General features: G+C 44.8%; 1 protein-coding gene across 8 annotated transcripts; it reads left to right on the top strand.

Annotated features, from left to right (window-relative positions):
- The first annotated feature begins 261 nt into the window (after nt 1-261).
- On the top strand, nt 262-22,123 carry LOC110532487 (lysine-specific demethylase 5C). Of its 8 annotated transcripts, none has more exons than XM_021616438.3 (28): nt 262-1,226; nt 2,822-2,969; nt 3,214-3,291; nt 3,445-3,567; nt 3,741-3,911; nt 4,106-4,240; nt 9,057-9,116; nt 10,169-10,292; nt 10,429-10,703; nt 11,142-11,300; nt 12,318-12,437; nt 12,548-12,706; nt 12,911-13,092; nt 13,299-13,461; nt 13,571-13,690; nt 13,809-14,003; nt 14,275-14,456; nt 14,554-14,678; nt 14,814-14,961; nt 15,074-15,158; nt 15,293-15,666; nt 15,813-15,951; nt 16,201-16,380; nt 16,622-16,741; nt 18,061-18,907; nt 19,088-19,287; nt 20,519-20,707; nt 20,866-22,123. In XM_021616438.3, the coding sequence occupies exons 1-28, from the start codon at nt 1,222-1,224 to the stop codon at nt 20,872-20,874; spliced, it is 4,815 nt and encodes a 1,604-aa protein (XP_021472113.3). In that variant the 5' UTR covers nt 262-1,221; the 3' UTR covers nt 20,875-22,123. The 8 variants fall into 8 exon arrangements, with proteins under 8 accessions (XP_021472113.3, XP_090041103.1, XP_021472114.3 ...); XM_090184977.1 differs by having other exon boundaries at nt 268-1,226; nt 4,109-4,240; nt 10,432-10,703; XM_021616439.3 differs by having other exon boundaries at nt 268-1,226; nt 4,109-4,240.
- Nucleotides 22,124-22,341: the final 218 nt, after the last annotated feature.

Here is a 22,341-nt window from a genome sequence, read left to right as displayed (position 1 = left end):
AAGTAGGTACTGATTTATGACTTCAGTTTAAAACTAGATTATAATAGGCATGGCTCACTCATCCAGTCGTGTAAATTTGTAAAGTAAACAGGAAAGGAAAAATGTCCTTCATTTATGCTTAATTTTATCAGGCAAACAATTCCCAGCATTAAGCAGATCACCAATGATTAAAAAAAGTAATCGATCATCATCACCGTCAACGGCATTTTGATAGCAAGAGGTGCCAGTAGGTATATTACTCCGTGTCACGTACCTGCGTGCATGCATCATGCAACTCTGCCATCCTCCACATCTGAATTAATGTGCAGTACCGTCTGCTGCCATTCTTATTCATTGAATATTGGCACACATTTTAAACTATATACTAACTGTATGTAGCCATGCGTATATTGGTGATACAATTCAGTGAATGGGCATCATAATTCGTGAAATAGGTCAAGATAAGAGAAAATGTGTCTATGAACTACTTTCTATAAACGAGCGAATGTGGAGGGATTAATTCCTACCCTCTCTTCCGCTCAAATAACTAATCTGTCGTAGTCAGTAGTTGAGAGATTTAAGGTTGTGCTTAGGCAATGATGAAACTAAGATGGCGTCTAACACGGACAGGATGAACGGGGGATAGCGAAATTGGTCACAAATTGATTTGATGGGGACGTAATTCTCACAGTCACTCGTTGTACAAGCAAACGAGTCTTTGAAGTGGATAATCTTTACACTTCTACATCAATAGAAGTGGGTCTAAGGGGGAAGCGAGGCTGAAAACGGTCAACTTTACGTGAGCTAACTGGACCTAGCTTGCTAACGTTAGCTAGCTAACCAACGACAGCTAGCTAAACAACAACAAAGTAAGGAGGATAGTCTCTGGAGAAGGAAGTGTCTACGGGATTGTCCGGAATATTTTAATAAAATTAATCAATTCACATCTGGCTTGGGACACGTCCAAAACAGAAGTAACCAAAATGTCAAGTTAAACTTCCACGCCAATTTGCAGTGATATCTGAGACCGGAGGTGCTGCCTGGGAGGGGGCTGAAAAGTGGAGGCCATAACGACCGTTCGCTTCAGCCACCCTAATCGTGACCCAGTGCTGAACAATAGACCCCGTGAGCTTTCAAGACACCTAAACGGCCCATTATTGGTGACATCTGAATCCATTATTTCGTCTTTGACCACGCTGAACGTGTCAGGAAGAGTTGCTGTCCAAGTACCAGCTATCTAATATGATGTAAGTCTATATAGTTAGTCTAATAACGTTAGATATACATCTTATCAAGTAAATTAGCTAACTAGTTAAGCTGCTAAAAATCACAAACTCCTTGGGATTTTCCTAGCTTGTCACCAAGGACCCATATGTGCCAAATGGCCCAAATTGTGTGGTGTTTGACAATGACAACATGAATTTGTTACCTAACTTGGATGGATTGCTCCCATATTTGGTCTTGTTAAGTGGATGGGTGCAATCAGGCCTTCCGCTTTAGTAATTTAGCCTTAACTCCTGTGACGTCTGTATGTTGAGATTAGGGACTTTACAATTTGAGAATCTGTCCCTACATTTGAGTACTAAGCTTCCTCAAATGTCCTTATCATTATTTTCTATTGACAGGAAATGTAGGAGGCCTTCTCAGATAACATACCTCAGTTCTTGTGAAATCAATTGTAGTAAACAAAACACATCCCAGACAGTAGGACTTTTTCATATCACCATTATTTGTTAGTGTGTTATTTTCTATTGATGACCGAACACCAATTTGACCTCTTGATGCATCTTATGAGACATATCCATGACACCATGTAAGAAGTGCTTTATTTGTTGTGGCTGTAAGGTAGGGGGAGGGGTGACCAGTTACATAGAACTCCTCCCCCATCTTGGGTTAACAACAGGCTTGGGTTTTTGACGTCATAGGCTGCGTTTTAGACAGGCAGCCCAATTCTGGTATTTTTGTCACTAATTGGTCTTGACCGATCAGCTCTGAAAAAGTTGTGAAAATATCTGTTGTGATTGGTCAAAAGATCAATTAGTGTAAAAAATAATTGGACTGCATGTCTAAATGCAGTTTAACTAGATTATATGATGCTCTGTTTACTTATTCCAAATATCAGAACAGGATTCTATTCAAAAATGTTATCCACAAGTAGAAGGATCATGTAAGATTTGTGAAACAATGGCCATTCAAAAATGTTGGTTGTCTCCCTTGGGCCCCTTTCTCTTTGTTTGAGCTGATGAAAAACAAACTCTGAAGCGCTGTTAATGTATACAAATAGATTTATGGAGCTGTACTTATGAACTTTTTAATAACGGGTAATCCCAAGGGAAAAAGACCATGTGATTGTTTGACCCTTAGCCTAATTTTGAATTTGTCTCAACATGTTTTTTGTCCCCTATTGATAGGATTGGAAGTTACAAAAATATATTTTTATGATAGATATTAATGTGTTTACAAATATTACATAAACAATCTTAGATTTGGGTGATGTGATCAAGCGTAATTCAAAGCCCACAGACGCAGGGAGTCTGGCGGCACATTGTGACACAGCTACACGGCTCTGAGACCACCGTCTGTGGGAGACGCATAGCCCAACTGCACACCTTCCCAACAAACGCGTCCTCTATTCATTTGAATGTGGTGACAGCTGGAGAAATTGCTTGAACCTCGCAGAGAATTCTAAAAGTATGAAAAACAACCATCCAATTTTCTAGAACACTGCTTTGCGGTCTCGTACACGCTTTGGACTCTGATTAGCACTTAAGACAGTTGCAAAATAAGTTGCTTCACTGTGTGGTGACTTGACATGCTGATTCTTGGCCTTACCTTTTGCCAGGGCGATGGAGGGGGAAGACTTTGTGCCGCCTCCTGAGTGCCCAGTGTTCGAGCCATCGTGGGAGGAGTTTCAGGATCCCCTGGGCTATATTGCCAAGATCCGTCCAATTGCAGAGAAGTCTGGAATCTGCAAGATTCGTCCTCCTGCTGTAAGTGTTTACTGATACGCATCTATCATTTAACCCATTGAAACCTGTAGAGTTGAATGCGGTTGTTTTCTGCCAACCGTAACCAATCTGATGTAGTCTCACTGTTATTTGTGTCCAGCACACAACAGAAGTAATGTCTTCTTTCTCTCTTACAAGCTGAGCAAAGGCTTGAGATTGCAGGAGACAGAATGACAAGTGTTTACATCAAACATACATTGATCAAAGAATTCCCTTTCCCCTACAGGACTGGCAGCCACCCTTTGCTGTGGAGGTGGATAGTTTCCGCTTCACACCCCGTATACAGAGACTCAATGAGCTAGAGGTTTGTCTCTCTCCATCCTATGTTGTATCACTGAATGGTTGAGTCTTGATATTGAATAACTGTTCTAGAAGTCACTTGTTCTGGTTGACTCAAAGATTAAAAAAAAAATTCACTCCATCTAATCATATTAACTCCTGACCCCCCTCTCCTCAGGCGGAGACCCGAGTCAAGCTGAACTACTTGGACCGGATTGCCAAGTTCTGGGAGATCCAGGGATCCTCCCTCAAGATCCCAAACATCGAGAGGCGTATCTTGGACCTTTTCAGCCTGTCCAAGGTGCTGGAGCTGACTGACTGATGTCATTTCTCAATAAACCCCCTGTTGCATGTCTTACTTCAGTATAACAAAAATTGTGATAGATCTTACTATTGCTAACACTCTCCAACTGTACTTATTAAGCCAGTAAAACTGAGCTGACTGTACACTTACTGTATTATTTTGTGCTGTAGGTTGTGATAGAGGAGGGAGGGTTTGATATAGTCAGTAAGGAGCGGCGTTGGGCTCGTGTGGCCCAGAAGCTTGGTTACCCAACTGGCAGGAACATTGGCTCCCTCCTGCGCTCACACTACGAGAGGATTGTCTACCCCTTTGAGGTGTTTCATGCTGGGGCCAGCCTGCCGGTAAACGCTACACTCACCCACTTTGCTCCTGCTCTTTTGCGCTTACACAAGCGATCTATCAAATAGAATTTGACATGCATTGACCTACATGACTTGCATTCATTATTTGTTAAGATAGTTGCGCTGTTAATAAATGGTGTCCATCCATAGTCATGAAGTAGAACAGGGTTTAACCCCAGGATTTGTCTGTGTAGCAGACTAAGCCAAAGCTATATGATGGGGAAGAGGTGGATAGAGAATACAAGCCCCACTCCATCCCCCTACGCCAGTCTGTCCAGCCTTCCAAGATGAGCAGCTACGGACGCCGAGCCAATCGCCTCCAGCCAGACGTGAGTTATGGGCACACAGTCCACAATGACTTAATATATTCCCTTTTAACACTGTCACCCTTTGTGTGTGCTATTTAAAAACCTTTTTCACAGATCTTAACAGAAGTTTTTTTTTTTTTACCCATTGCCATGATCGTGTTGATCATTCATGTAAGCGCTCACATTCCACCACTGAATAATCAACACCCATAATCTATAAATAGCCAAATTTATTCATTGGGTGATGTGCTGCCTTCTGAGAACAGGAAGTAAAAAAAATAGTACTCTACTCTGGTTATTACAGAGCTGTCAGTGTAATACCTTGGGGAGAACAACACCTGCCATTAACACAAATCATGTTGCATTTGTAGATGTTATTATCTATGTAGACTATCAGTGATGGATTTTGTTAGTACTTGAATAGTAGTCATGGAGTTAAACTTGTATCATACGCCCATATAATCATGTACACTAAACAAAAATATAAATGCAACATGTAAGTGTTGGTCCCATGTTTAATGAGCTCTTATAAAAGATCCCAGACATTTTCCATATGCACAAAAGGCTTATTTCTCTCAAATTGTGTGCACATTTATTTACATCTCTGTTAGTGAGCAGATAATCTGTCCACCGGACAGGTGTGGCATATCAAGAAGCTGATTAAACAGCATGATCATCACACAGGAGCACCTTGTGCTGGGGACAATAAAAGGCCACTCTAAAATGTGCAGTTTTGTCACACAACGCCACAGGTGTCTCAAGTTTTGAGGGATTATGCAGTGGCATTCTGACTGCATGAATGTCCACCAGCGCCTTTTCCAGATAATTGAATGTTCAGTTCTCTACCATAAGCAGTCTCCAACTTTGTTTTTAGAGAATTTCGCAGTACATCCAACTGGTCTCACAACCGCAGACCCTGTGTATGGCGTTGTGTGGGTGAGCGTTTTGAACAGAGTGCCCCTTGGTGGGGTTATGGAATGGACAGGCATAAGCTATGGACAGCGAACACAATTGCGTTTTATCACAAGGTCCTGTTGCCCATTTTTGAAGGTATCTGTGACCAACGGATGCATATCTGTATTCCCAATCATGTGAAATCCATAGAATAAGGCCCAATAAATGTACTGTTGCATTTGTATAATTATACCTGTCTCTTATTTTGGCAATAAACACCTTACTTTACATTTTGCAGATACTTTTTTTGTGTGTGTGTGAAGATGCACCTTCAAATCAGGGGATTCTGCTATTTCAGCCACACCCGTTGCTGACCAGTGTATAAAATCAAGCACACAGCCATGCAATTTCCATAAACAAACATTGGCATTTGAATGACCTTACTCAAAAGCTCAGTGACTTTCAACGTGGCACCATCATATGGTGGCATCTTTCCAAAAAGTCAGTTTGTCAAATATCTGCCCTGCTAGCGCTGCCCCGGTCAACTGTAAATGCTGTTATTGTGAAGTGGAAATGCCTAGGAGCAACAACAGCTCAACCTCGACGTGGTAGGCAGCACAAGCTCACAGAACAGAACCATCGAGTGCTGAAGCACGTAGCGTGTAAAAACAGAGTTCCAAACTGCAAATAACTGAAATAATGGTCTGGGGCTGTTTTTTCAAGGTTCGGGCTAGGCGAAGGGAAATCTTAACGATACAGCGTACAATGACATTCTAGACGATTCTGTGCTTCCAACTTTGTAGCAGTTTGGGGGAGTCTCTTTCCTGTTTCAGCATGACAATGCTTGTGTGCACAAAGCAAGGTCCATACAGAAACGATTTGTTGAGATTGGTGTTGAAGAACTTGACTGGCCTGCATAGAACCCTGATCTCAACCCCATCGAACACTTTGGGATGAATTGGAACACCGACTGCGAACCAGGCCTAATCGCCCAACATCAGTGCCAGACCTCTCTAATGCTCTTCTGGCTGAATGGAAGCCCCTGCTGCAATGTTCCATCTAGTGGAAAGCCTTCCCAGAAGAGTGGAGGATGTTATAGCAGCAAAGGGGGGACCAACTCCATATTAATGCCCATGATTTTGGAATGAGATGTTCGACAAGCAGGTGTCCACATACTTTTTGTCATGTAGTGTATGTTATTGTCATATTCATAACATAATCTATTTTAAATGTCAATAGGCCAAATTAGTCATTAATACAAATTAATTTAATCTGTGTCCCAGCTCTTCCACTCCTTCACTATTACAGTGAATCCTTTTGTCCAGGAAATTGTCTAGAATTTGTTGTTGCCTAATAGTTTTAGGCATTATTCAGTTCCTTTGGCTCTGATACCTCATGATTTGAGCATAGCTCTGTTCAAGTAGTGTGATTTTGCTGTAATCTGATAGGGGTGTCTCTGGACTGACTAAACGCTCGAAGAGAGTTTGGGTTGAGGTCAGTGATAAAGTAGTCTACAGTACTACTGCCAAGAGATGAGCTATAGGTGTACCTACCATACTAGTCACCTTGAAGCCTACCATTGACAATGGACAAGTGGACTACTATGGTGTTCGACAACGCTGCAGGAGTTATGACCCGTTTATGTTGTCGTAGTTGTGTCTAGGGGGGCATATGGAGGAGGGAATGCTGTCATCTCCAGGTGGGTGTTTGTCTCCGTGTGCTGAGGGTGTCAGGTTCTTGTCCAGTTCTAGTCATTTAGGTTGCCACAGGCTAGTACATGTCCTTAAGCCTGGGTTGGAGAAGCTGTCATTGTTAAAGTATGGGGATTCTATAAGGGTAGCTAGCACACATGAGGACATTTTTTTTCTCTGAGTTAATTTCCTCATTCATTTCTAGCCAGATGTAAAATGTTCCTGTTTTGACTAATTTAATAGTGGGGTAGGTCTGCTCTATACCCGTCTCTTTCTCCTGTCTCTGTTTGTCGTCGTCCCCCCCCCCCCCCACTGGTTGTTAATTTTGTCACACCTACCATTGAACATTGTAGCGCCCTGTATGCATCCTGTACTTGTTTTCATTTGCTGCTCTAATTATTGAACTCTGTGTGCTGTGCGTTCTGAGTGCTCAGTTACAGTGGGGCAAAAAAGTATTTAGTCAGCCACCAATTGTGCAAGTTCTCCCACTTAAAAAGATGAGAGGCCTGTGATTTTCATTATAGGTACACTTCAACAAAAAATCCAGAAAATCGCATTGTAGGATTTTTTATGAATTTATTTGACAAATTATGGTGGAAAAATTATTATTTGGTCAATAACAAGTTTATCTCAATACTTTTTTTTATATACCCTTTGTTGGCAATGACAGAGGTCAAATGTTTTCTGTAAGTCTTCGAGGTTTTCACAAACTGTTGCTGGTATTTTGGCCCATTCCTCCATGCAGATCTCCTCTAGAGCAGTGATGTTTTGGGGCTGTTGCTGGGCAACACTGACTTTCAACGCCCTCCAAAGATTTTCTATGGGGTTGAGATCTGGAGACTGGCTAGGCCACTCGAGGACCTTGAAAGCAACTCCTTCGTTGCCAGGGTGGTGTGTTTGGGATCATTGTCATGCTGAAAGACCCAGCCACATTTCATCTTCAATGCCCTTGCTGATGGAAGGAGGTTTTCACTCAATCTCATGATACATGGCCCCATTCATTCTTTCCTTTACACGGATCAGTCGTCCTGGTCACTTTGCAGAAAAACAGCCCCAAAGCATGATGTTTCCACCCCCATGCTTCACAGTAGGTATGGTGTTCTTTGGATGCAACTCCGCATTCTTTGTCCTCCAAACACGACGAGTTGAGTTTTTACCAAAAAGTTATTTTGGTTTCATCTTTCCATATGACATTCTCTCAATCTTCTTCGGGATCATCCAAAAGCTCTCTAGCAAACTTCAGATGGGCCTGGACATGTACTGGCTTAAGCAGGGGGACACGTCTGGCACTGCAGGATTTGAGTCCCTGGCGGCGTAGTGTGTTACTGATGGTAGGCTTTGTTACTTTGGTCCCAGCTCTCTGCAGGTCATTCACTAGGTCCCCCCGTATGGTTCTGGGATTTTTGCTCACCGTTCTTGTGATCATTTTGACCCCACAGGGTGAGATCTTGCGTGGAGCCCCAGATCGAGGGAGATCATCAGTGGTCTTGTATGTCTTCCATTTCCTAATAATTGCTCCCACATTTGATTTCTTCAAACCAAGCTGCTTACCTATTGCAGATTCAGTCTTCCCAGCCTGGTGCAGGTCTACAATTTTGTTTCTGGTGTCCTTTGACAGCTCTTTGGTCTTGGCCATAGTGGAGTTTGGAGTGTGACTGTTTGAGGTTGTGGACAGGTGTCTTTTATACTGATAACAAGTTCAAACGGGTGCCATTAATACAGGTAACGAGTGGAGGACAGAGGAGCCTCTTAAAGAAGAAGTTACAGGTCTGTGAGAGCCAGAAATCTTGCTTGTTTGTAGGTGTTCAAATACTTATTTTCCACCATAATTTGCAAATAAATTCATAAAAAATCCTACAATGTGGTTTTCTGGAGAGAAAAAAAATCTAATTTGGTCTGTCATAGTTGTGTACCTATGTTAAAAATGACAGGCCTCATCTTTTTAAGTGGGAGAATTTGCACAATTGGTGGCTGACTAAATACTTTTTTGCCCCACTATATATACAGATCAAAAAGTGCTTGTGACGTTATCAATACAATTATTATATTATTATATACAATTATATTTGGCTAGCACATTGTTGTCCCACACCAAGGCCTATATATTAGAATATTTGATGTTATATCCATCTCTCTCCATATGCCTTTTTTCCACTCAGCCCTGTTCCCTTCAATTATTTGTATTTTTTTTCTCAGCTCCTCTTTTTCCTCCTCAAGTCTCAGTCCATTGTTGCTGTTGTCTCCCCATGCAGGGTCCAGAGGATTCTGCCTCCCACCCTCTCACTACTGGCCCTCAACACATCTCTGCATCGGTACTGTCTCTCTTGAGTGCAATGCGCCTGCCCGCTCTCGCTCCTTCCTGGCTCTCTTCTCGCCCCGTCTCTCTAGCTGGCTCTGTTTCTTTAGAAACAAACCCCTCTGTCTCTCGACCTTCATTTTGTGCCAGGCGCCCTTTGCTCTCGTTTTATAACTATTGACAAACCTCACCATTCATCAGCCTGGCATCAAGCTTTATCTGTGTTTAGCCCTTATTCTACTCACACACCCACTCAGACTGTTTGTTCCTGGAAACAGCCCGTGTAAATGCATCAGCATTAAGCGGTCTCACCTGTCCTTGTTTGTGAAATCAGTGTTGATCTTTCTCTCAATCTCTCGATCTCTCTCTCTCTCGATCTCTTGCTCTCATTTGTACTTTTCTTGGGTGGCTTTACTGCTAGGTCTCTGTGCATCATTGCGTTGCTGTTGACTGTTAACGCTTTCATACCCCGGTCTGCTGCAGTGCTATTGTGACTGCATGTGTTCTATTAGAGTGCACCACTCAGTTAAAAACCGGTAGGTTGTGTTTGGCAAAAACCCTGTTAATTTGGGAGTAAGTCAAATATTTGGAATATGCAAAATAAGCCTTTTACATTCATGGCCTCAAGCATTGCCCCTTCAGAAGTTAGAAACACAATTTTACAGATTTAGGATCTGAGGCCGAGGACACCTCACTACCGTTTTGTTGGTGTTTTTATATAAAAATGTGACCACTGTTTAGCTCAGTTAAAACTTGTATGTTGGTTCCCCAAATTAGTTTCCTTTGTTGCTACGTGTGTGTAGGTGCGTGTTTTGTTGCTTTTGCTTAAAGAGTGGTGTGTCTTTACCTTTGTTTAATAACTCAATTGTCACAGATGTACTGGTAGTGTTGCTACTCTCTTAGCCAGTCCTCTCCTCTAGTACGTCAGTTGCTGATATTCTCCCTCATCCTCTTTCTCTCCTGATTCCTTGTCCCTTCTGCTTCTCCATTCCCTCTCAGTATAGTTGAAAGTGTATTGGAGTTGCTACCTCCACATCTCCTTACTGACCTTCAACCTCTGTCCCCTAGCCTGACCCCACAGAGGAGGACATAGAGAAGAACCCTGAGCTGAAGAAACTACAGATCTACGGGGCAGGGCCTAAGATGATGGGGCTAGGACTGGTTCCCAGGAATAAGAGCATCCCCAAGAAAGGTAACACAACTCACCCCCCTCCCTCACCACTGGGTGTGTCTGGAAAAAGTAGAATACGGTGCAATTTCAGATGCAGTCTCTTATCAAGTCAGTCTGTGTTGAATGCTGGGTAAGGTTACTGCTGGTCTCCTTCCAGAAGAGCTGCCTCAGACTGTGACTGTCCGTGATGCAGTTGCTGCGGTCCAGGACAAGGAGGAACCAGGAGAGGTCAAAGAGGGAGACTCCAGCACAGTCACCCCCACTCCACCGCCTCCTCCTGATGTCACGGTCAAGAATAAAGTGAAGAAAGAGGAAGATGATGATGATGGTGGAGACAGACATGATGAAAAGGACCAAGATGACCCTAACAGTGATGGGCCCTGCACCAAGATGACCATGAGGTTGAGACGTAACCTCAGCAACCCCCAGTTTGTAAGTGGCCTAGTTTCAATTCACCCTTATGGGCCGGTTACCCAGAGACGGATTAAGACTAATCCTGTACTGAGGAGCGTGATCACTGGAGATTCTCTGTCTGGGAATCCAGCCCTCTATTATCTGATCCTAAATCAGATGTTATAGATGATCTAATCATAAGGATGGACATTTTAAATGGAAAAACAAAGATTGTTGAACACTACACTGAGTGGGTGTGGCGGGGGGGGCGATTACCACTCAATATTAGGAAGGTGTTCTTAATGTTTGGTTTACTCACTGTATATGCGCCCAATAATTTAATGGATAAAACATTTAAATTTACTATTCCGTTAGTTAGCAACTTTGAATTGGTGTACGCCAATTCATGCTTTTTACTGTCAATTTAAATGGAGAACTTAAATTCCATCTCACTAATCTGTTCTGTTTTCTGCTAAGGTGGATTCGTTTGTGTGTCGGATGTGTGGCCGCGGCGACGAGGATGAGAAGCTCCTGCTGTGTGACGGTTGTGACGACAACTACCACACCTTCTGTCTACTGCCGCCCCTCACTGAAGCCCCCAAGGGCAACTGGCGCTGCCCCAAATGTGTGGCTGAGGTGAGAGAGAGTCACGGAGAACCACAGCATCCTGTTGTGTCAAACAAACATCATTCTATGTGGGTGCAGCCAGTCTATTTTAACCTGGGGAGTTAGTTGCCAGGTTTCCATCTAATTTGCGACAGATTTTTATGTGAATATTATAAAATCTGCATAGAAAAATATCCCCACCAGAGGTGTTTCTTTCAGGCTGACTTTGTTGTAAATAAAAGGCTGTGTGTGATGACATAGTGCACATAAAAAAAATTGCATATATTTTATGTACTTGTGTTTTCCACTCTACCGATAGTTTTGTCTCTGTTGCGATAAATAGCGAACTTGCCCAATCTGTTTTTTTGTGCATGCTGTTTAGACAAGTTTGCTGATAAAGTGGAGACTGGGCAGGTTAGGTTATATGAACATATGGATAAGATCATTTTTATTTGTTAATTGGTTGCTAAGCACCGGTAACTAGCGCACAAATGAAGGCTATTGATTTTAGGACCACACGACATGACATTGCTTGACTGTAAATGTACCTACATTTACCATGGTTATTCTATTGGCAATTGCGCAAGAAATCATTTTCACTGCAATTCGTCACAATTAATTTAAGACACAATCCCACTATGTCGAATGAACAAATAGTGATTTATACAATTGTAACACAAAATAAAACACAGGCTTGACATTTATACAACAGGTGGGTCTATATCTCGTGGAATGATGAAATAGTATTAATTAAATGAATCAAAATAATGTTTTTAATGAAAAATGTCAATCATTATTTTAATATGTTGGTAACCCGTTGTCCAAAAGTCATAATGCCCTTGAAGCTGGTGTTTTGGAGGATATATTGACACGTGCCCTTATATCCTTCAAACACCGGCTTCGAGGGCATTATCACTTAAGTAAACCAGTTAGGAAAATCACTGGGAATCAACTTAGCATTATATTCATCTGTAATTATTTTCTTTGCCTCTGTCCAATCCATCTCTTCAATGCCCTCATGTCTGCCTCTCCTCTACTTCCCTGTAGGAGTGTAAAAGACCAGCGGAGGCCTTCGGTTTTGAGCAGGCTACCAGAGAATACACCCTGCAGAGTTTTGGGGAGATGGCAGACACATACAAAGCAGACTACTTCAATATGCCTGTCCATGTACGTAGCCCTGTACAAACCTAAAAGACAAATGCTTTACTCTGTGGACAGAAACTGTTCTGAACATCGGTTGAGTTTTATCTTGTTAGTAACAACCTTTGTGTGTGAAGATGGTTCCTACAGAGCTGGTGGAGAAAGAGTTCTGGCGCTTGGTTAGTAGCATAGAGGAGGATGTGACAGTGGAGTATGGAGCCGACATCCACTCTAAAGAGTTTGGCAGTGGATTCCCCATGAACAATGGCAAGAAGAACCTCTCACAAGAGGAAGCGGTAACTAGCTACTAAACTATCTTCCTTTCTGTCTCTCCTTAATTCAACTGCTCATTTCACTCCTGTAGGTCTTCATATGCCAGTTTCTCTACATGGTTCTGTTTCCCCTAATTGAGTGATTTACAAAGTGATTTACTATTACTTCATGTAACAGTATATACAGTTCCTCTAAACCATTACCTGTACATGGTCCTCTGTCTGCAGGATTATGCCCGCAGCGGCTGGAACCTGAATGTGATGCCGGTGCTGGAGCAGTCGGTGCTGTGCCACATCAACGCCGATATCTCTGGTATGAAGGTGCCCTGGCTGTACGTGGGCATGGTCTTCTCAGCCTTCTGCTGGCACATCGAAGACCACTGGAGCTACTCCATCAACTACCTGCACTGGTAAATAGGACACTAACTACCACACACTACAGGACATGTTACAAACCGTACAGGAGACATGAGAAATGAATAGGCAGTTCATCTGTAGATGGTTGAGATGATTGTCCTTTTAGGTCCACTGTCTTTATACAGCATTCTAGATGTACTGACTGATAGATATTGTTAGTGTGACTAAAGCTGTTCCCTTCTGCCCCCTCCTCCTGCAGGGGTGAGCCTAAGACGTGGTACGGGGTTCCCTCTGTAGCAGCAGAACGGTTAGAAGAGGTGATGAAGAAGCTGACCCCAGAGCTGTTTGAGTCCCAGCCTGACCTCCTCCACCAGCTGGTTACTATTATGAACCCCAACATCCTCATGTCTCACGGGGTCCCAGTGAGTAATGACACATGTACACATCACACACATCTTCATATTCTAGTGATGATTGATAATACTGTGAGAAATGTCCATGCTGATAACCTCCTTTCCATTTGATTGACAGGTTGTACGCACCAACCAGTGTGCTGGCGAGTTTGTCATCACGTTCCCCAGGGCTTACCACAGCGGCTTCAATCAGGGATATAATTTTGCTGAAGCCGTTAACTTCTGCACTGCAGACTGGGTATGCCTCTATTCCAATGGGTGTTTTTATGTAGTCTTTTCAAAATTCTTAATTTCCCCTTGGTTTTCTCTTTCTCCCTCTGTTTCCCTCTGCTGTTTCTCTCCCTTCCCTCCGCCAGCTGCCTGCAGGGCGCTCCTGTATCGAGCACTACCGTCGTCTGCGGCGGTACTGTGTTTTCTCTCACGAGGAGCTAACCTGTAAGATGGCCGCCTGCCCTGAGAAGCTAGACCTCAACCTGGCCGCTGCCACGCACAGAGAGATGTTCATCATCGTCCAGGAGGAAAGGAAGCTACGCAAGGGCCTGCTGGAGAGGGTGAGACTATTAATCTAGAAGTTGAGCGTGTGAAAGACAGGACAATCTGTGGTTTGGTCACTGACTTCAGCAGTAAGTAAAATGACTGGTTTGTGGGAGCAATTTGATTGTTGTGGTTTCTTGCGTAATGTTGTCTGTTTGGTTTATGAGTTTCTTAGAAATGTTGGTGTTTGTTGTGGTATCTTGCATAATACTGACTGTCATCTTGTATACAGTGTTGCTCTTGCATGTGTCGTGGTTTCCTAAAGCCCTGTGTGTCGTGGTCTTTCAGGGTATCACAGAGGCAGAGAGGGAGGCGTTCGAGCTGCTGCCTGATGACGAGAGGCAGTGTGATAATTGCAAGACGACCTGCTTCCTGTCTGCCCTGGCCTGTTCCAACTGCCCTGAACGCCTTGTCTGTCTCTACCACACACAGGACCTCTGTAGCTGCCCCACAGACAAGCTCTACCTCAGGTACTACTGACCCACTGTCTCTGTGTGAGTCTCTTTCTCTCCATGTTTCGTTTGTTTACCACTAGCGCCTCACCTGTCTCTTCCTCCTCCCTACCAGGTACAGGTACACTCTGGATGAGCTGTTTGCCATGTTACATCGGCTCAAAGTGCGAGCCGAGGTGTTTGATTCCTGGGCCAACAGAGTGAAAGAGGCTCTGGAGCAGGAAGAGGGCAACAAGATAGGTGGGAAATGCCATAGACACAACCCATAAGATGGGAAGGTAGAACACACTGTTCTAGAATTGTGTGAGTTAGATGGGTGAGAATAACAACTGTTCCAAAAGGTGTGTAATGACACGGACTGTGTTTTAACTCCAGGCATCACAGACCTGGAGGTCCTGAAGGCAGAGGCAGCAGAGAAGAAGTTCCCTGACAACGAGCTGCTCCAGAGACTCAACACTGTCCTCACTGACACACGTAACTGTCAGCAGACAAGCACTGAACTTCTCAACAAGACACAGACCAGGTAACACACTCACATGACCTAAATCATATCGAACACTGCCATACCCACAACTGCATTGGACTGCTCAATGACACACCCACAGTAGCACACACTATTGTGTATGTGTTTGTAGGAGGATGACTCTGGCAGAGCTGAAGGCTCTAGTGGAGAAGATGGAGAACCTGCCCTGTGTGATGAGCCAGCTGGAGGATGTACAGGTCAGTATCCACCAGCTAGATCTGAGCCCCCAGAGGAAACCAGTAAACCTGCTGTAGCTGGAACGTTGTTAATGTCCACACCGCTCTTCCTCCCCTACTTCCTTTCATTCCTTTTTTAATTCCCTCTCTCTCAGGCAGTCCTGCGTACAATAGAAGAGTTCCAGACTCAGTCCCGGGCTCTAGTGAGCGACCGGGACTGGCGGCGAGACTCCGCTCCCCCAGAACAACTGCAGGCCCTGTTGGAGAAGGGGGCTGGCCTGCCGGTCGATGCCCCAGAGTGTGAGCTGCTTAAGGGGCTGCAGGAGCAGGGCCGCTGGCTGGGCGAGGTGCGGCAGACCCTGGGGCCCGAGGGCGGTGAGATGACCCTGGCGGTCCTCAGGAACTTGATGGAGGTGGGCTGCAATGTTCCCCAGAGCGTCTCGGTGGAAACAGCCATGGCCGAGCTTCAGGAGCTCCTGACTATAGCAGAACGATGGGAGGAGAAGGCCCAGATCTGCCTGGAGCAACGGTGAGGGACACATGACTCATCCTGAATCTCTCTTTCTCCTCACTGTCTCACTCAATCGGTCTTTCTTTCTCATCTCTCACTTACACACAAGTTCTCAGGTTGTCTGCTCTTCCTAATGTCCCCTCTCTCTCCTGGTGTGATTGCAGGCAGAAGCACCCTCTGTCCACCCTGGATGCCATAGTAAACGAGGCCCAGCTCATCCCAGTCAAGCTGCCCAACATCCTGTCTCTCCAGGGCTGTCTGAGCCGAGCCAAGGCCTGGGTCACTGACCTGGAGGAGATCCAGGCAAGTAGAACCAACTCCTGCTGTCTATTATAAACTTATAACCACGTTCAATAGGCAAACGTTGTGTAATGTCGCAGATAGAAAATGCATAAATACAGCGAATGTGAATTATTTCTTGTAAATGTCAGAGGCATGTTTGTTCAACATAATACATGTGAATGTTCCACAATGTTGTGCCCTGCTGAATGTAACCCTGGCTTGTCCTCCATTAACCTCCCCTTCTCTTCCTCTTCCGTGTGTGTACTGTAGAATGGGGAGCACTACCCGTGTCTGGATGACCTGGAGGGCTTGGTGGCGATAGGGAGAGACCTCCCTGTCAGGATGGAGGAGCTGAGGCAGCTGGAGCTGCAGGTAGCCAGCGCCCACTCCTGGAGAGACAAGGCCTCCAAGACCTTCCTGAAGAAGAGCAGCCAGCACAGCCTGCTACAGGTCAGAGAGGCCAGGGGTAGAGTGTGTTTGTGAGCCTTTTTAGTTCTTCATCTACAGTGGTTAAAAGATTGGTATTTGCCGCACATATCAATCACTAACACTTCAGGGAACACCAGAAAGAGTGAGAGACTGGCTGTGAATTGGGTGCATGTGAATATTGTTAGTGTTAGCCCTTATTTGAATTACTCTGTGAATGTGTGGGTCTTACTAACAGCATCATCACATCTTTTTCTTGCTGCAGGTGTTGTGTCCGTGTGTGGAGAAACGTAAGGAGAGGGGAGAAGAGACGGATCCATTAGGTGACCCAGATACCAACACTCTGGGCCTCTCTGCTCAGGACCTGAGAGACCCTGGTGCCATTGTGAGTCTGTATAGAGTCTGGCCTAGCCAGGTTCTAGTGTGTTATTTACCAGTGCCCAATGTTCCCTCTAAGCTGCACACGGGCGCGCAGCATCCTGGGACTGCCGCGCAGAAGTAATATTAGCCTGCTCAAAGAAGCACGAGATTGAACTCCACTCAACTTTCTAGAGTTTTTCTCCTTAGTTAACACTATCAACGTTTCTTTTTACTGTGGGAATTGTGATCGAATCAACATTAGCCACTTTCAATACGACATATCGAAACAAAACGAACTATGCAAGGCTTAGTATGTCAAACTTAGTAAGGCAGAACCCATGACAGTAGGATTTTATTGCATTGACAGGCACGATTCAACCCTCCAGACCTGTTTTTGGCATAACTAATCAGAGCTGCAGTAGGACTATATGCAACTAGACCCTTGCTATATATGGATCTGAACCAACTGGACTGTGTTTACAGGATGAGCGGTCGTGAGTAGATGTGCTTGTTTTGAGATCAAAGCGAGAGCTGCATGTGCACATTTGTTCATATCCTTTGCTAGTTAGTGTGTTATTAGCTCAGTTATAGATTTGTAGTCAGCAACAGGGGAATGATTGCTTCCTACAGGAACACAACACGTGTAGATTTCTATCTTTGAAATGCCAGTCCAGTAAAGAGCTTTTTTTGGCTTCAAGGGGGAAGTGTTGTATTTAGCCAATAGGCAGAGGGTAGTAAAATTTGTCTTGTTCTCTGTAATAATGGTATGGAAATATTAATGCAGTTTATTTTGTAACGTGGTTTCTTGCATCAAGCAACACATTTTCAGTCACATCCTTCAGCCAAGGAGAAGTGGATAAACAGGTTACTGTCAAGCCCTGCATGTTTTTTTCAAGTCTCATGGAATGTAGGCCTTCATTGAACACCACACATTGTCTGCTACCGTAGGCTGAATGATAGAACAGCTATTTCCATGTTAAAATGTTATGCTATGCATCTTCTCCATTGTTTTTGATGGTAGTCCACTGGCAGGCCTACATTATGATCCATCAGCCACAGTAGCCTACTCAACCACTGTCTGAAACTAAGTTAAAGTGGATAAAACCTCAGTGTTTACTGTAAAAGCTTGGAAGTTGCACATCATTTTCACAATTTTGAGGGAACATTGCAGGTGTCGGTATGTCATAACCAAATTCAAACAACTTGATTTGTCAACAGTTTCTATTAGGACTACAACGGGGCCTCAGACTAATACAAACAAAAGGCAGAGATGACAACTAGACAAGACATGAGACAATTACTTAAAAGTACAGGGTAGTGCATAATCTGTGTCTGTCCCTCTAGGTGATGGCGTTTAAAGAGGGAGAGCACCAGGAGAAAGAGGCTCTGCTGAGGCTCCAGAAGGTCAACCTGTCTAAACCAGGTGTGGAGAAGAAGGCTGAGAAAGAGATCAAGACAGAGCGGGAGGACAAGGAGAATGGAGGTGGGAGGTGGGGGGAGGACCCTATGGAGCTAGACACAGCCCTCCACTCTGAGAACTGTGGAAAGGAGAACGGGGACAGTAACCACACAACGACAGGCAGCAGCACTCCTCCTCAGTCAGTGTGTGTGTGTGGCCGGGCGCCACGCCCCCCTCTGCTGCGCTGCCACCTGTGTAAAGACTGGTTCCATGGTGGGTGTGTCCCGTTCCCCTCCCTCCTGCCCTCCTCCTCAGGGCACCCCATCAACCCCCTCTGCTGGTGGGACTGGGACTCACGCTTCCTGTGCCCGCGGTGCCAGCGCTCGCGGCGCCCGCGTCTGGAGACCATCCTGGCCCTGCTGGTGGCGCTCCAGAGGCTGCCCGTCCGTCTGCCAGAGGGAGAGGCTCTGCAGTGTCTCACAGAGAGGGCCATCACCTGGCAGGGGCGTGCCAAGGAGGCACTGGACAGCCCAGAGATACAGGGGGCACTAGAGAAGCTGCAGGAGCTTAAACAGAACCAGCCTCGCAGGGAGGAGGAGGACCGGAAGAAAGGGAACTGTGAGTCGGTGATAGTGCTATCAGATTCAGAGGGAGGAGAAGGAGATGGAGTGATAGACCTCACAGAGGAGAACTCTCCCAAGAAGACCCTAAAGAAAGAGATGAATGGCGGCATGCAGGCTGGATGTGAAAACGGCGTAAGCAAAAAAGTAAAGTCTCACCACAATGTTACAGGTTAGTAGACAACATTTGAACTCCAGTCTCCAGTCTATCATTTTACTTTTTCCCTGTCTGAATGTACCCCTTTACTGTAGACGCATACCATGTATCTGACTGTACCCCTGTGTGTGTACACACACACACACACACACGTGCGCCATCTATCTGACTTTATCCCTTTGTACCTCCACCCAGGTGTGGGCTCTCTGCTGCCGCTGGTCCCATCACTAAAAGGCCCGGTGATAGAGCTGTCCCTGACCACCAGGACCCAGCTAGAGGAGTTACAGCTAGAGGGAGACCTGCTGGAGGTGTCTCTGGACCAGACCAGCACCATTCACAGAGTCCTGCAGGCTGCTTTAGAGCCACACAGACACACACTCAGAACACTCATACTGGTGAGAGACTAGGAAACCTCTAACTTTAGCTGTGTATGTTGTATTAGCTTAACTCCTATGGTGGTGTTGAAATGTACAATTTAGTAATAGTTAGTAGCTCAATTACTTTAAAACACTGAAGTGTGGGAAGATACTTGTTTGTGTGGACACCCCTTCAAATTAGTGGAATGGCCTTACCGAAGAGCTCAGTGGCTTTCAATGTGGTACCGTCATAGGATGCCACCTTTCCAACAAGTCAGTTCGTCAAATTTCTGCCCCGGTCAACTGTAAGTGCTGTTATTGTGAAGTGGTAACGTCTAGGAGCAACAACGGCTCAGCCGCGAAGTGGTAGATCACACAAGCTCACAGAACGGGATCGCTAAAGCGCGTAGCGCACAAATCGTCTGTCCTAGATTGCAACACAGTTCCAAACTGCCTCTGGAAGCAACGTCACCACAATAACTGTTCGTTGGGAGCTTCATGAAATGGGTTTCTGTGGCCAAGCAGCTGCACACAAGCCTAAGATCACCATGCTCAATGCCAAGCGTCGACTTGAGTGGTGTAAAGCTCACCACCATTGGACTCTGGAGCAGTGGAGACGTGTTTCCTGGAGTGATGAATCATGCTTCACCATCTGGCAGTCCGACTGGATTTGGCGTATGCCAGGAGAATGCTACCTGCCCCAATGCGTAGTGCCAACTGTAAAGTTTGGAGGAGGAATAATGGTCTGGGGCTGTTTTTTCATGGTTCGGGCTAGGCGAAGGGAAATCTTAACGATACAGCGTACAATGACATTATAGACGATTCTGTGCTCCCAACTTTAAGGCAACAGAGTCTCTTTCCTGTTTCAGCATGACAATGCCCCCATGCACAAAGCGATGTCCATACAGAAATGGTTTGTCGAAATTGGTGTGGAAGAACTTGACTGGCCTGCACAGAGCCCTGACCTCAACCCCATCAAACACCTTTTGGGATGAATTGGAACGCCGACTGTGAGCCAGGCCTAATCGCCCAACATCAGTGCTCGACGTCATGTATGTTCTTGTGGCTAAATGGAAGCAAGTCCCGGCAGCAATGTTCCAACATCTAGTGGAAAGCCTTCCCAGAAGAGTGGAGGCTGTTATAGCAGCAAAGGAGGGGACTAACTCTATATTAATGCTCATGGTTTTGGACTGAGATGTTTGACGAACAGGTATCCACATACTTTTGGTTATGTAGTGGATCATGTTTTTGTCCTGACCCCTGTCCTTAGATTGAGCTCCAGGAGCAGAAGGGAGCAGGCCGTGGGGGGCGGGCTAAAGACTCCAAGAGGAAGAGGAAGAGCCAGAGGGGCGTCACAGGGGTGGAGGGAACACCCCGGTCCCTGGACGCCTCGGAGTGCAAGAAGACCTGTCCCCTCAACCACACACCCCCTCACATACCCATCCAGACACACCCCGAGGTAACTGACCTCCTCGCTTTGTTTTCTTATTTTTGTTTATATTCTGTTAGACCCACCTCAATTTTGTTCATGAAATATATACATTAGTTATAATACATGTTTTAAAAAAGGTTAACCAGTTTAACTCAGGCTTCTCTCGCTTTCTCTCTCTCACTCAGATCTTGTGATATGGTTATGGATGCAGCTCTGGAGTAAAGAATGGTCAAACGTTTGGAGAGGGATAGAATGGACAGATTCTGGGCGGAAAGACATTGTCAAACTGTGGAAAGAAATGCAGGCTGCTCCCCTGCCTACCCCCCCTCTATACAGCTCCCCTGCCTACCCCCCCTCTATACAGCTCCCCTGCCTACCCCCCCTCTATACAGCTCCCCTGCCTACCCCCCCTCTATACAGCTCCCGCGCCTATCACATTCAAACACTAACACTGATTCTCTTTGAGATCCTACATCTAGATTCTACACTCCTGTCTCATTCTCCATCCCCCTTGAACATACCAGCACATTCCTCTCTTCTGCCCTGTACTTTACACCCCCTCCCTCTTTCTCTCTATCTACCTCCCTCCATCCTCCCTGTGAAAGTGTTTTGGAGTGTAAGCTGGCTGGCATTGTCATAGGAGAGCAGTTATCTTGGTCTTAATTAGGGATCCAGTTCTCTGAGGTCAGTCTGTTACTCAGTCAGTCAATATGCTATGTGTTCTCAGCTATATTAAATGCTAGTTTGACACAAGCTTGTCGAACAGACAGACAAGGAGATCCAGTTGTTTACCCACTTACTGAAGTAGGAATGAATTATTTCATGATCCATTTTTCTTGGGATTTTGGACATGAAGCTAACTTAAAGCTGAAGTTCAGTTCGTTGGAAGGTTGTGAATGACATTGTATCCTAGGTGATAATGGTCACCGTGGTAATGCTTGTATTTGTTTTGTATTGGTTCTTGTTTAAGGCTGGGCTGTTGGAGGGGACTTTGCATTTTCAATAAAGTCCATTTTGGATATTTAGGGAAGTGTGAAAAACAGGCATTCATGTTTTTGGTGCTACTTTCCCAAAATAGGTATCTGTACCTCTCACCTCTCTCACATTCTATCTCTCTGTCACCACTGACTCTCATTTGTTTTCATTCTATGATTTCGCCCCTCAGACTAATTATTTGATCCTCTGTCCTGTTTTTCAGTCTGTTCCTCAACCTTCTTCCCTCTCCTTCCAAACTAAAGTAACACTTCACTTCTATCACAATTTACTTTGTCTCCTCTGGGTTCGAATTATTATTATTATTATTATTATTATTATTATTATTATTATTATTGATATTGCAGACACGCAGTGGTCGAGTTTGTGTATGAACTTTTCATTTCAATGTTTACCTTTTTTTGTTTTTCACTCTTGTTAGAAAATAAAGGTTTAGAATTCTTTTAGGAATCTTTTGACTCCTGTCCCTCTTGTCCTTTCTATTCAATTACTTGACAGCATATTGAAAAATATTTCTGCTGCTGAATGGATCAGTACACCCTTTGTGTTGCATGAACGTCAAGTTGAACCACCGGGGTAGTCGTGGTGGTCCTGAGCTCCTTGCAACTCCCTTGAGATCATTTTGAGTGTGTTACTGTATTGCAGTGTGACAGAAACCATGCAAACAA

The sequence above is a fragment of the Oncorhynchus mykiss genome, chromosome 9 (genome assembly GCF_057628025.1).
Source record: "Oncorhynchus mykiss isolate SJ-2025 chromosome 9, ASM5762802v1, whole genome shotgun sequence".
NCBI lineage: Eukaryota > Metazoa > Chordata > Actinopteri > Salmoniformes > Salmonidae > Oncorhynchus > Oncorhynchus mykiss.
Note: the sequence above shows the minus strand (reverse complement) of the source record. Positions and strands in the feature narration are given on the sequence as shown.

Coding starts and splice junctions, on each gene's coding strand:
- LOC110532487 (XM_021616438.3), top strand. Junction 9,117..10,168: donor CTCAACACATCTCTGCATCG/GTACTGTCTCTC, acceptor TCTGTCCCCTAG/CCTGACCCCACAGAGGAGGA. Junction 15,952..16,200: donor CTGACCTGGAGGAGATCCAG/GCAAGTAGAACC, acceptor TGTGTACTGTAG/AATGGGGAGCACTACCCGTG.